Source organism: Anastrepha obliqua, chromosome 1 (genome assembly GCF_027943255.1).
Source record: "Anastrepha obliqua isolate idAnaObli1 chromosome 1, idAnaObli1_1.0, whole genome shotgun sequence".
Lineage (NCBI taxonomy): Eukaryota > Metazoa > Arthropoda > Insecta > Diptera > Tephritidae > Anastrepha > Anastrepha obliqua.
Genome location: NC_072892.1, coordinates 118,240,203 through 118,255,292, shown reverse-complemented (window position 1 = coordinate 118,255,292; position 15,090 = coordinate 118,240,203). Strand labels below are relative to the sequence as shown.

General features: G+C 35.8%; 1 protein-coding gene across 1 annotated transcript in view; it reads left to right on the top strand.

Moving 5' to 3' along the window:
* Positions 1 to 3,182: 3,182 nt before the first annotated feature.
* LOC129235854 (mitogen-activated protein kinase kinase kinase 4) overlaps positions 3,183 to 15,090 on the top strand; it is a 51,405-nt gene continuing 39,497 nt past the window's right edge. The window contains exon 1 of the mRNA XM_054869905.1: positions 3,183 to 3,620. Coding sequence (XP_054725880.1) covers positions 3,415 to 3,620 — 206 coding nt within the window. The 5' untranslated portion in view covers positions 3,183 to 3,414. The remainder of the gene's footprint in view (positions 3,621 to 15,090) is intronic.

Below are 15,090 nucleotides of genomic sequence, written 5' to 3'. Positions count from 1 at the left end.
ATTTATTGTAACTACAAAATGTCAGCTCAAAACCGTCCCGTCGCAATTGCATCCAACTGACCGAATCTTCCTACGGAATCAGATGACCTGTTCACCACCCGTCAACCCGTTACCTGTTACAACTCTGTTTAGGGCTTGATAGATTACCAGGCTTGGCCATTCGCTACGGTGAAAAAAAAAATTGTGAGAGTAACTTCGGTTGCCACGTCACATGGGCTTCCTTAGCAGCATTCGGCAGGGATGATAGACTACCACGTTTGAAATTCAGTTGAAGTGAAAAACGAAATTAAGCGAGTAGCAGCAGAATTCTTCCCCATTTATTAATAATTATAACAAAACAAAGTCAGTTTATTCAGTAATGATCCCAATTTTTTTAGATTTAGTTTATGACTTCAAATGTAATATTACTTTTATTTATTTTATATTATTTTAAATTTGAAATGTTATTTTTTTTAATTTTATTTCATAAAATTGTACATAGCAATAAAATTATTATATAAACTAAAACTAATGCAGCGCTATCTTCGAAAACTTTCGGCTAATATTTTGATAAGAGCGGGATCAAATGCGTCGAAGAAGGTCAAATTCTTTGAGGAAATGTCATTTTCTGCTTAATTTGTTGTTCATCGGATTCTGTTGCAATTCGAATGGATTGATATCGCTAAAGTAATACTGCTTTGGACTTCAAGATTTGGATCTTTCAAATTACTTTAAGTGTATATACATATGGAAATAAAATGAAAAAATAAATACACATTTTTGTTTGAACGAGGTAACATAAAGGTATTTTATTCATATAAGAAACTGGTAAGTACAGTGGAACCTCCATTGGTGCGGTGTCCGAAGAATTCCAAAATTAAATGTCGCAGACTTTCTAGTTGTTATACAATATCCACCCAACAAGAGAAGAGCTTATTTTTGAATTATTTACTTGCTTAATCCAATTAAACCAACGCCAACAGTTTGAAATACGTAATTTGACATAATATCTTAAACACTCCAATATGAGTGACACAAAATCCACTGGTACGTATTTATACAGTGACTAAAAGTCCTAAATCTATCCTTTGTTCTAAATACGAGTTTATTGTTTTTAAAATATTTACAGTGTACTGGTATCCACCGTTCAACGTGTGCATACGAACACCTTTGTGTATGCTACATCTACCAGCACGCATTGTGCACGTACACGCTTTAGCTTATGTATGTTTGCGTAAGCCTTCCAATTAAATATTGGCTCCTCCCACTTTGAAGGATAAAATATGCAGTTGGTGCTCTCTGTATAATTTCGACTCATTATGATTAGCACTATTATTGCTATTATTTTAACCGCTTTTCCATCATTTCCACGGATTTGTCCTTTGCGATTGAGCTTTTCTTTAAAACACATAAGTGGACTGTAAATATGCTTCAATCTGCAATGAAACACAAATATGTACATACATATGCATACTTATATTATTAAGGCATAATAAGTATGTTTTTCTAGTTTTATGCTTTTTAATTGCTTTGTTAGCTTAGGTGTGAGGAGACTGGCGGAAATAGGACCTTTTTAGTCTTTCCGGCCAATGTTTCTTTATGAATTTAGTGAACATAAACGTCACATCCCATACAGGGTGTATTAATAAATCAGGTAGTTGCTTGCATTAATTTTTGTATTGATGATTTTATGTGCCTATGGGCTCGTATGACTAATTTATTCGGTTTTGATGATTTGCAAAATTAAATGTCGCAGACTTTCTGGTTGTTGTACAATACATAATAAAAAAAATAAAAATAAATAATTGGCGCGTACACTTCTGTTAAGTGTTTGGCCGAGCTCCTCCTCGTATTTGTGGTGTGCGTCTTGATGTTGTTCTACAAATGGAGGGACCTATAGTTTCAAGCCGACTCCGAACGGCAGATATTTTTATGAGGAGCTTTTTCATGGCAGAAATACACTCGGAGGTTTGCCATTGCCTGCCGAGGGGCGACCGTTATTAGAAAAATGTTTTTATTAATTTTGCTTTCACCGAGATTCGAACCAACGACCTCTCTGTGAATTCAGAATGGTAATCACGCACCAACCCATTCGGCTACGGCGGCCGCCTTGTACAATACATAGAATTACTAAATATACATAAATACATAATTTCTATTATAGGTGCCAAATGGAAGGTATTAAAATAAATTTTAACAGGGTCATAATTTTGAATCTGGAAATAAGTTAGATGGATTATCTGGGAAACAACCCTAACCGCCTACATGTTTGGTAAGGCAACATGAGTCGTTCAACGCTGGAACAACCCTTCCAAATCTGTAGAAATTTACTTTGATAAAAATAAATCTGTGCGCGAACTTCATAGAGCATTGGCGGCATTATTGGTCCTTATTGCTTTGAAAATGAGGAAGGAGCTGCCGCTACGTTGAATGGCGAACGCTATCGGACCTTGCTGACTGAATTTTTATTTCCAAAAATTAATCAGCTAAACACCGAAGACATTTGGTTCCAACAAGATGGCGCAGTTTGTCATACAGCGCGCTTAACAATCCGTTTATTGAACTGAACGAATGTGCCACGTAACTCGTAGCCATGATTTTACCTACCAGATTACAATAACAATTTATATTTATGTTTTGTATTATCATTTTATGCCCTCAAGCTCTTAAAAAAACTCCCATGAGATAGAATGGATGAGATAATGAGTGTATAAAAGTAATATTTACCTTCGGAAGTTAACACAGTACCACGACAAACTTGAAAGCAATCAAAAGAACTCAAGTTAAATATTTCTTTCTAACCGTATTGTTAAATTAAATTTACAATAATATTTAGGTTTGTTGGGTTATTGCCACGGAAACAGCTGCGCACTGAAAAGTGTAACCGAACACAGAGTGGTGCTAAAAAATAAATGCAAGAACAGGGTAGTAGAAAAATAAATAAATAAGCCAAAACAACTTTCATGCACGATGAAATTAATACTTTGATGACTTTTATGTGTATTTTTATAAAAAAATTGAATGATTATGGAATATACCTATTAATTTAATTAAAATTAATACACATATTATACATTCAGTAACTTTACATTCTATACGGGCATTAAATTATATAGCAACATTTTCCCACACAATTTCCTCTGACAAAGCCACTCTGTATCTCTTTCCAACTCGTTTCGTCTTTCATGCAACCAATGTTTAATTTCAGTAGCTGAAAGAAATTTAATTGTGTTGGTTGTGTTTATGTACTGCACTAGCTCGCCTAAAAATTGAAATGCAAGATTTGAAAGTCAATTGTTTTAGCGGATAAATTTAAATAATTGTGTGATAAGTTTTATGAAAGTGTAAAAAAATTAAACAGGCTAAATTTCCGATTATTCAGAAGAAGTGGCATTAAAAGTGTGAAAGGGTTTATAAACCATAAATAATACAAAAATGTCTGAGCAACGAACAAGAAGGTTGCGATCTAGAATAAATTTAGCAAAATTAGATAATGGACTGTTGTTGCGACGAAAACCCATTGATGAAAGCTCATTGATTAGCAACAGTAACATCGGCGACGTTGGAGTTGACGTAGAAAAAAATGAAGAATGTAAATTCGTTAACGTTGTTAAGCCGGAGACAGATGACGATGTCTCAAGGTAAGCAAACAAATTACAAAAACATCGTACGAAGCAGCGATTGCGATTGCGGTTACAAAACAAAAAAAAGAAGAAATTTGTTTTTTGCCGAAATGTTGGTAATATGATAGGGAATAAAAATGTCTGGAGTTTTGAAAGTGTCAACAGCAGATAGACTCTTTATTTTTAATTTAAAAGGTTGTTTAAAAATGGTTTTTAGCTTTTATTTTAATATTAATAACATTGTCGGCTTCTTCACACGAAATTGTTTTTATTAAAGTCGTATATTTAATTTATTTAAATTTAAGTTAAAAATCTTACCTTAAAAAGCCACGACTTATTTCTTTCGTTTGATACCCGTATCATTCATTATTCTGCCTGAAGTTTAAACGTTGTTTGCGATTTTTAGGGGAAAAAGCTGAGGAAAAATCGATTATCTCGAAAATTTCAGGTGGTACAGAGCTCTGATGGGAACCGATCAACTCAGTAGGTTCGCCCCTAACCGACAAAATTTACTAGAACGTTAATAAATTTTTCGCCTACAAAAGTGTAATTAGCATTTTTCTCATCTTATATCAACTCCAACTTTAACAAAACAGTTTATGCTCAAAACAATTTACCATAACTCTAAACTAAATATGAAATATAATAATAAAACTAATTTGCAAACTGTAAAAAGAAAAAGAAATTCATTCCGTGCTGCGTCTGCCGCGGACATCTGAGCGATGCCTAATTTCTTCGTTATTTGATAAAACCGGAATATAACTTACATATTCATGTACATACATTTGTACCTATGTGTGTATGTGGGTATTCGCAAGGGGGGGAAACCAAAGTCAAATAAAATTTTGTAAAATATATGTAAGTGTGCACAATAAAGTAAGCCAATAAATTTCTCTTCCATTTCATGGTACTTTTTTGGTCAGCTGAGTAGTTTAAACGATTACAACAGCGTACTTGATATTTAATAAATAAGAAAAGTGTTATTGGCCAGTAGTCCCAAGCCCGTAGTATGCAGCCGACGTACACATGCCTATGTGCATGTGTGTGCGTCGTACTTATTTAATTTTCTGCCAGCTTTGCACACGTCTTTTTTTTATCAGTTTTGCGCGTTTTGAGGAAAGATATGATATGGCGTTGCTTGTGTGAAGAATGCGCACTTATGGCGGTGGTTTGCCTGCGGTTTCTTCTCAGTAGAATACATTTGTACACTCACGGTCAATATTATAGGTGCAGTTTTATTTTTCTTCTTGATTTGCAATAAATTAGCTGAGTTATAGAAATTTAAGAGTATATTTGGTATATGTTGAGATATGCAGCGTTGACTGCCTAAACGTCAGTGGCCCTGCCTGAGCAGAAAGTCAAGTTTTCCCAAACAGTACAAGTCTATGAATCGTAATCGTTTGATATTTCTAAATGCACGCATGAAATCATTGATACGACGCATCATAAGCGTAAGTTTTTCTTCTTCTTTTCTTAAATGCAATGCTTCACAGTTGCTATTCGCGTCGCTGTAATAAATTGAAAAATGACATTTAAGAAGTCAGCTTATTATAAAATTTCAAGCAACGGCCCATTGGAAGCTACTATCCGAAAGCGTGGCCTAGAGTGAAGTACGAAATGAAATATTTATATAAAATCGAAAAGCTTTACTGCTTACTTTGTCTGTCTCAAAAGAAACTTTTTTGTACTTGTAATATCTCAATTTATGAAATACTCATCATACCCGTCCTATTGTGTGGATTAGAAGCTTGGATGATGACAACATCCGATAAGGCGTCCCTTGGAGTGTTTGAGAGAAAGATTCTGCGCAAGATTTTTGGGCCTTTGCACGTGACGGCGAGTATCGCAGGCGTTGGCATGATGTGTGCAGCGAATAAAGCTCCAGCGGCTACGTTGGCTGTCTCATGTCGTCCGAATGGATACAAACGCCTCTTCTCTGAACGCATTCGATGCGGTACCAGTTGTTGGTAGCAGAGGAAGAGGAATGCCTCCTCTGCATTGGTGAGATCAGGCAGAGAAGGGCTTGGCTTCACTTGGTGTGTCCAACTGGCGCCGGTTAGCACGAGAAAGAAACGACTGGTGCGCTTTGGCCAAAATCGCGTCGGCCAAGAAGAAGAAGATTTATTATTCACGGCATTGCCCACCAAGGTTTTTCATTTAGCATAACTGATAGAGGTAACAAATTTTTTGTCTAACTAAAATTTTTCTTATATCCCAAAACAACATGAACTCGATCCGTCTTTTATTTCTTTCTAAGCCTCTGTAGAAAAAAATTTTAAATTTAAAAAAAGGAAGTGCCGAAAATAAAGGGTGTTATTTTGATATTCAAAGAAAAATGCTATTTTTTAATATAAATGATCGGATGTTTATTTTATTACAAAGAGGAAGGAATGCCGTTAATAGTGGAAATGACCACCACGACCACGCTTATAGGACAATATCCTTTTCATGAAATTTTCCATAACCAAATTGCAAAGTGGCTGCCCTATGCCCTCGATAGCCTCACGAATTCCATCTTTGAGGTCTTGAATCGACCCTGGGCTGTTGGGGTAGACCTTCTCTTTCACGTGGGCCCGTGGTTTCGTTGCTTGTGTGGCACGTAGCGCTGTCTTGTTGAAAATAAACGTTGACCAGATCAATACCATCCAATTCCGGCCATAAAAAATTGTTTTAAACATCTCTCGTTATTGGAAAACCCTTTATAACAAAGAATGTGAAAAGGTGGGGTTCAGCAAAAAAAAAAAAAAAATCGAAATTGCTCTCGAATCTAAATAGTTCCTTAACAAAAGTTGAATGATTTTTGGCTTTAATTTACTGGCATAAGGATGGTATGTAAGGAAGGTAGGAACTGAGATCTAGTAGGTAAGAACTAGAGCAGTGTGCTTCAGGACAATGAATTTTGGAATAAAAAAATTGTCGCTCGAGACAAAAACATCGATATATCTTTAAAGTCCGACTGTGAATGCCGAAGATATGACGAAAAATTGAAGAAGGCTCAACAACAAAAAAAAAATTTTAAATTGACTTGCAAAAATACTTCAGATTCAGTGGTATGGACCGAACTTTTTTTCGGCACGTTGTGCTACACTTGCTTTCCGAATGAGTAAAAGAGAAAGAGATATCGCAAAAAAAGGCACAAACGCTAAAGCCAACCCTCTAATTAGTCCATATTTTCAAAATTATGTGGATTTGGTTTAGAAAAGCGTTGGTTTCAATAGGGCTGCGGCACATGCTGCGCGTGAAACCATTGATTTGTTGAAGAAAGTGTTCAGTGACAGGGTTGTCTCCAGAAATGAACCTGTATACTTTCACAATCCTACATCTGTGGACTATTGTTTGTGCAGAAATTTGAAAAAAAAAAACCCAAAAGCTCACATCTGTAGCTGCCATAGAAATCATTTTAATTCAATTTATTCATATTTCTTTACTCAAATCTTCACTATTCTTACACCTTCACTTACATATCTTCGACGCCTATTTGTAAAGCTGTTCATTTCTTTCATTGTTTGATGAATTGCTAGGTGAAGTAAAATGTTTTCAACGCTTTTTTCACTTTTCGACGATGAAATTAATATAATTTTTATTATTCTTGTGCCAATGATTCAAAACAATTTTCTGACTAATCTTCAATTCAACATAGGCAATGGAATACGTGCGAGTCAGACCCGACGATTTTCATGCTTTGACCAACATTTTCGACTATAGATTTACGAGAATGGAATCATTGGAATCATTTTGTTGTTGTTGCATTCGATGCTCATACACAGCATGATATTTTTTAGCCACCCGCTCTAATTTTTCACCTTGGTCGTAGTGTTACTGAAAAATGTATCGAATTTCTCTTTTTTACCTTTATTTTTGAACGCTGTAACACCAAACTGTCACAGTACTTTTTTTTTAAACGAATATCGCCATTTGTGGAAAACATAAAGACGCACACCACAAGTAGGAGAAAGAGCTCAGCTCCAACAGGGTGTAGTACCAATTATATTTTATTAATCCTCACTTTTGGTTTTGAATAACTTTTCTACTAAATAAAAATAAATGATTTTAAGTGATGTAAATTATTATGTTGATCTTTACGAGCTTCATTGCTTGTCTGTTTGTATGCTGCATCTGTCTAGTTCACAATTGTCAAATGTGGTTGACGTACGACGAAATATGCAAAAACTAAAAAATCTCTGATAGGGTGATTAATTTTGTGCCACCTTGTATCGGGTGTTTTTAAGAGCTTGAGAACTTAAAATTATATTACAAAACAGAAATAATGTAGGAATGAATTTTTTTTTTATAATCCGGTAGTTATTTATGGCATTTATTTTTTGAATATGATATCCGGTATATGTACCTAAACCCATTCGATCCGTCCACTTTTTGACTACTTTTTCCAATAAATCTAAATAATAAACTTAAAAAGAGATGCAGTGTGGTGCTGCCAGAGGCTCAATTGTGGTCAAACTCTGAAAATGAGCCCGGCAAACTCTGTTTTCGCATTTTTACGGATGGCTCCAGGACCGAGCACGGCTCTGGGGTCTACGTGAAATCCAGCAGAACAAAACTGCAATTTGCTCTTGGAATGCATGCATCTGTGTTTCAAGCTGAGGTGTACGCTGATCATGAAGCGAATACTTTTGTTGTGGAAAACAGATGGAGAGGCAGATCTATATGTGTGATATACCGCAAAGCGGTAGTCGAGTCCTGTAAATCCAGGCTAAACTATGTCGGTAGACATAGTAGCCTGATGCTAACAAGGGCCCCGGACTCGTGGGTATCGTGGGTAACGAGCTTGGCAGGCTGAGAGAGTCTGCAGAGGGACTAAACTGATGTTACCTGTAATGTCCGACCAACTGTCGCAAATCCTTATGTCAGTAAGCAGAAGGGACTGCAGACAGCCGGTTGGACTGATGACGGCCCACTTTCTGTGGGCGAAGCATATGGAAAAGGTAGGCATCTCAGACAGTGTACTCTGTCCAGCTTGTGGAGAGGAGGATGAGACGGCGGATCACTTCACGTGCGTCTGCCCCGTTCGAATCAAGCTTGAGGTCATTGGACCTTATGTGTTAAGAAGTGACCACCTTGGCTGCTTGGCATCACGAGATCTACTCAGTTTTCTTCGGAGGACGAGTAGATTTAAAAAAAAATTTAAAGGAAATCTGAGTGCAATGCAATGGACTTAATTGTGTATAAGTGTCTTACTTGCTAGTTGTCCCGACAAAAAAAAAGACCATTTATACTTTTGTTCCTCCGACAGTCGGTTGTACTTTACCGAGCACAACAAAAATTTGAAACTGACCCCAAGGACTGTCACTTCAGCAGCATTCCCCAAAAATTTATGAGACATTTTTTATACAACAACTTTTACAACAACAACTACGGATACTTCATCAGGTGTTGTTTGCTCAAGAAATCCGTCAAAAACTTTCAAAAACCGTTTACTTCCGCTATTTGCTTCAGCTAGCCAAGTATATTTTTTTCCTATAGAAAAATAGCTCCGTATTTTTTACTTTATTTCATAAACAATTTTATTGATTTATTCTAAAATTACCTTTTAAATATTTGAAAGTGAATGTGAAAACTTGAATTTTTTTTGGTTTATCTTAGTTTGCGAAAAATTCAGATCGACGAAACAATCGTCTAACAATATTTATACCAAAAGCTATGACCCCGTTTGGGAAATTCATTTTTATTGCCGACTTTTTTGCATTTCCATTTTGTCTTTTTACACATTTCCTTATTGTTTGGTTAGATATAAAAAAGTGCAGGTAAAGTTTCAAATATCCGTTTTCCTCAGTTACGCATTATTTCGGACAAGCATTTAAACCACTGAATAACCGATAAATACTTTATATTTTGCTATGCTCTTATTATTTCCGGCGCATGTGTACTCATACACATTTAGGTATATACATGAATATGTTTGATTTTCAGCGCATTGCGCGCCGTTTCTGTACTGCGTGTCAGCGTTTTGCGAGCTTTTTGCATTTCGTTTTCATTTAACATTCTCGCAAACGTCCACGTGTGACAAAATTTTCTCCGGAACAATTGGCAATATTACAATAGTTATTCTTATTTGTTTTTTTCGTTTTATGTTGATGGCTAATATTAATGACACGCTAATATGCGCTATAGTACGCATTCATAGGTTTTCTAAGACTTTTAAAAATAAAACTAAAAACAATATAAACAATGAAAGAGTGTCACTGCTGCCACTTTTGTCGGCAGACTTCAATTTTCTTGGCCAAAGTCATCATAAGCGATTAAAAAACGTATTATTTATGCGATCGTTTCCACTTAAAATCGCACGTTTTTTTCTTTATTTATATCCCGAACATTTTCACGTGAAAACACTTCATACACAGTTTTCGTAGAAAGTGAGTATTTTTTATGTAGCAAGTTCAGATTTTATGTTATTGGTACAAATAGTACGAGTATATTAATAAAATTTGTCTTTAAAAAAATTTAATTATACCCCTGAATTTATAACGACTAATTCTGCTCTTTCTCTGCTATTGTCAGTCAACATTATTTCCATAACAATTCCGTTTTATTAACCTCATTCGGTAGGTTTATTTTCCCAGATTTTTAACTACCATTTCTTTTTGATTTGCTTTTATTTCACTGCTGCTATAGCCGCTATCCACTTTGGTATGCTATTCGATTAGCATTTATTTTGTTGGCCCTTTGCGTCTTTAACACTTTGCCTTAAGTCAAGTTCTGCCGCGTCTTTGCAATACATGCAAACATACATGCACACATTCACACATACACGTGCTGGTAAGTACTCGTATGTGTACATTTGCATAATCTTTGAATGGATTTCATTGATTTTTGGTTTTTTTCACTGGGTTTTGTGTTTTTGTCCTCAAATTTAGTGGCTGTTAATTTGCTATTGTACCTATGGTGATCGATAGGTTGAAAGCGATGACATATGTATGTATGTACATAAGAGTATATAATATGTATATAAGTATATATTTAAGAGTATATAATAACACATGAAAGTCTTATTACAACAAAAAACGAACTAAACACACGCACATATAGATATGCCTACATAAGTATGTCCGTATGCACGTTTTATACAAAACCAAAATATTTAAGTGCCTTAGAAAATGCATTCCATGTGCATTAGGGCGGGTCGATTTAAAAATCGCTCACTGCTCTGTGAAAATCGTATTCTAGGGATCAAAATAAGAAACTTTGCCGAAGGAACCATACCTCTAAAACGAATTCTGATGTCCCCCAATTTAAAAATATCACCATTTTTGGCCTTTACATGAAAAAATCAGCTAAATGGCTATGTTTTTTCTTTATTTTTATTTATTTATAATAATATTTATTATTTATTTATAAAAATATCTATTTTTTTCTTAAGAAATTTATTTACTCAGAACATATGTAAATGAAAAAATTAATTTAAGTGAGTTATAGAAAAGAAACTACAAAGTTCGACCCAAATTGGGGGACATCAGAATTCGTTTTAGAGGTATGGTTTCTTCGGCAAAGTTTCTTATTTTGATCGCTAGAATATGATTTTCACAGAGCAATGGGCGATTTTTTTGCCTCCCCACAAATCGATCCGGCCTAATGTATATAGTAGGTTGCTCAAATAAGTTTTGTGTTCGATAAGAGAGGGTGCTGTTACTAGCCTACATTTTTTTCTTATGTTGGTATGTGAGGTTTCATCTCAATCTGCCAATTCATTCTTCGTTTACAAGTCATTTAGTAATGAATTTGGAAAGTTTAAAAGCAAAAGAAATTTATGAACGAATGTTGAAAGTTTATAAAGACCTTTCGCCATCAGTTAATATAGCAAAAATACGCCCAAAAGCATCAACACCACCAGAAATCGTAGAAAAAATACAGGATTTTGTATTTTAAAATAGTCGAGTGACTGAAAGAGATTTAGTAGAAGGCCCAGGCTTCTCATTGGGCTGTATAAGCAATATTTTGACTAAGTATGCGGTTTCAGAAAGTTGTGTATACAATCGGTGCCGCATTCGCTAAAAATGGAACGAAAACACATAGAGCATTTCCGAAAGTGGATTTTGCGCGTCGATTTATCATGGATGAGAGTTCGGTCTATCATAATGATCCTTAATCAAAACAAGAGGCGGAAGAGTGGTGTGCACCTGGTGTTTCGGCTCCCAAACGAGTTCGTGTCCAGAAATCGGCCAAGAAGGTGTTAGCATCAGTTTTTTGAGATGCGAAAGGGATTTTAGTTGTGGATTACATGAAAACTGGTAAATTAATAAATTCTGAATATTATTGCAACAGCAACAAAAACGTTTTAGACCAGTTGAAGAGAAAAATTTGTGGAAAAGACCCAGTTTCGCAAAAGAAATTAATCTTTTGCCTCAGGACAATCCATCGTGACATAAGAGCATTTGGTGATGGCTAAAATCTATGAATTACTGTTCGAATTGTTGGGGCATCCACGGTATGCACCAAATTTGGACTTAGCGATTTCCATCTGTTCCGGACCTAAATAAATTCATGCGTAGAAAGCGTTCTTAATCAAATGATGTGGTCAGAGCAGCTGTGGGAGCATATTTTGCAGCCCTTCCAGACTCTCTTTTCAGGGATGGAATTCATGAATTGGAATCTGGTTGGAACAAGTGTATTGAGGTCCAGGGAGACTATACTAAATAATAAAGTGTACTTCAAACCATAAACATACAAACCATTTCTTATCGAACCGCAAAACTTATTGAACAACCTAGTAAATGGCTGAGCATATAACCAACTGAATATTACCCTTTTTACTTATTTTCATATTACAGGTTGGTTGAAAAAACAAGTATGTGAATTTTTAAATAATTTTCGTTTTTTATTCAATATTAACTCTTTCGGCGGCCGCGATTGTTGTTGTTCCTTTTGTAGCAGCTTACTAAAACCCTGTCAATGCGATGTAGTCACGTTTCATCTGCCGTCTTTGTCTAACGCATCTAACGGTAGACCCAGAAAACGTGCTGCTTCGACTGGTTGGGTCTAAAGGGAGAGGGGTGTTAGGTGAGTAGGTTTGATGGGGCACGTGGATAGGTGGTTAATATCGTGCCTTCACATGCTGAGCATACATAGGTATATTGGGTATGTCGGGGTCGATTCTGGATAAGTAGAAGTTTAACCTGCTACAATATCCCGAACGCAATTAGGCCGGGTCTCGTAAGGCGGCCGCGGTAGACGAATGGGTTGATGCGTAACTACCATTCGTCAGCGCCTAGGCACGAAACCCCCGCCATTAAGATTTTTGTGTCCTCTACTCATCACAGTACCTCATCCAATCCCAGCTGGATTTAGGTTTGGTTGTTAAATTTTCTAAAATTCCAACGGATTTTTCAAGAAATCCTATGTTCTTTAAAGGGTTAGGCCAGTAAAAATACGGACTGTTTTGGGACTATTTTTCAGTGAGGCAATGAAATGAATTAGAAAATTGCAAACTTTCTTTTGAAGTTCATTTCCAAAACTGTAAAATTAATTATTTTCATAGTAATGTAATACAAAATGTGGATTCCTTCTTCTTGCAGGGTGCCCTGCTGGACCAACTATAAGAAAGGTTTACTTTTCAGGAATCCGATTGCAAAAAAATATCGTTTTAAAACTATAGACAAAACATTTCGTCTTTTTTTCTCATTCTAATCATTTTTAAAGGTATTGGATTTTAAATTGAAATAAAACAACGAAATTTCAAATTTATTGGGCAACCTTTACTATTTTTGTGTAGAACCATTCAATACATTTATTTTTTAAAGATAATTCCTTTTAAATGTTGGCCGCAATTGCGTCGTAATTCGGCCACCCGTAAACACCAATTTTGAATGACTCGCTGGTGGACGGTTGGTATCTCATGAATAACTTTAGTAATGTTGGCTTCCAATGCCTCAATCGAAGCTGGTTTATACACAAAGCATTTAGACCTTACATACACCCTCAAATAAAAGTACAAAAGTGTGATTTCACACGATCTTCGTGGCCAATCCACTGGCGCGAGGCACGAGACAAATTGCTTACCGAAACGACGATGCTGTAAATCTATAGTTTCACGGGCTGTATGGCAAGACGCGCCCAAATGTTATGGAGATCACAAGCTTCAATTTCCGTTATCAGAAAGTCGTTTATTATGGCGCGACAGCGTTCATCATTCACTGTTACATTACCGCCAGCCTCGTCTTTGAAGAAATGTCGGCTGATAATTCCTCCAACTCATAGGCTGGTTGTTTACAATGGATGTAAAGGCTGTTCTTTAATGGCTTTAAGGTTGCTTTTCAGTCCAAATATCCAATATTTTGCTTATAGACGAAGCTATTAAGCCAAAATGGGGCTCGTCGCTGTACCTCATAAATTGGCCTGAGTGCGCCATGAACACTTTGCACAGAGCGTCGATTTTCGTAATGCAATGGTACGATTCGTAAACCTTTGAGGCGTAAGATTTTTCATGATGATGCTAATGAATAATCAAAAAATCATGCATTTAGTTTGACAATTGTCACGCGTGATCTGTCGAAAAAACCCAATAGGAAAAATTACCTCCAATCTGATCACCCTTTAGTTGAGCACAGTGGACAAATTTGATCGCGAATGTGAAAAATTCTAGCGCATTTGCTTCTGAAATAATTAATTGAAAGCGCCAACCGGCGGTTGAAGCTCTTTGCACAATACTCTTCCCATTTAGAGAAGAGTAGATGTTAATCAACAGCAAATAAGAGGAGGGGTTCGGCCAAACACCTAACAGAAGTGTATACGCCAATTATTTATTTTATTTTTTAGATGTTATCATGGAGCTATAACTGCCCCCAAACTTTGGAATTATTTTTTGCAAAAAGTTAAACACTTCGAAAATTTTATTAAGTACGTTTAGTTGTAATTAGTAAAATATGCAGGCTAATTACAGGCTTCATAGTTCTATTTCGTGCAATGTTATTGTATTTATTAATTCACAGTCACATTTTAAATATGTATGTGTGCGCACATACATACATACATAGACATCTAACTCATTTTTACTCACCTCCAATAATAATAAAAGATATTTGCATGCACTACAAACCATTTTTTCAAAGGTTTGTTACATATCATCCATATATGGTCATACCATGGGACTGACAAAAGTTCGTTGAATTGATGATAGTTCATATGGTTTTAAAAAATCCAAAAATGGCATTCATTTGGCATTAATATTATGATATTTCTTTCTAAATTTGAAATTGAAGCAGTAAGAGTGGAGACGAAAAAACGTTAAATGACTGTTGAAACTCGGTAGAAATTCTGCTACCAACGCAGCAAGAAATTTGTCTTACGAATAACGGCTTTCGACGTCAATTTAAGACTGTAGAATTTTTTAACTCCAATTCCAAATTAATTAGCAAACACAGCTACTCTTAAGATGTGAGTTGCATCAAAGACTTCAGATTTCAATAGAGGCCTTGCCTCGGAATGGACGCCCAAAATCTTCGACCGATAAGATAAATGTGGCCCTGATGAAGGCCAA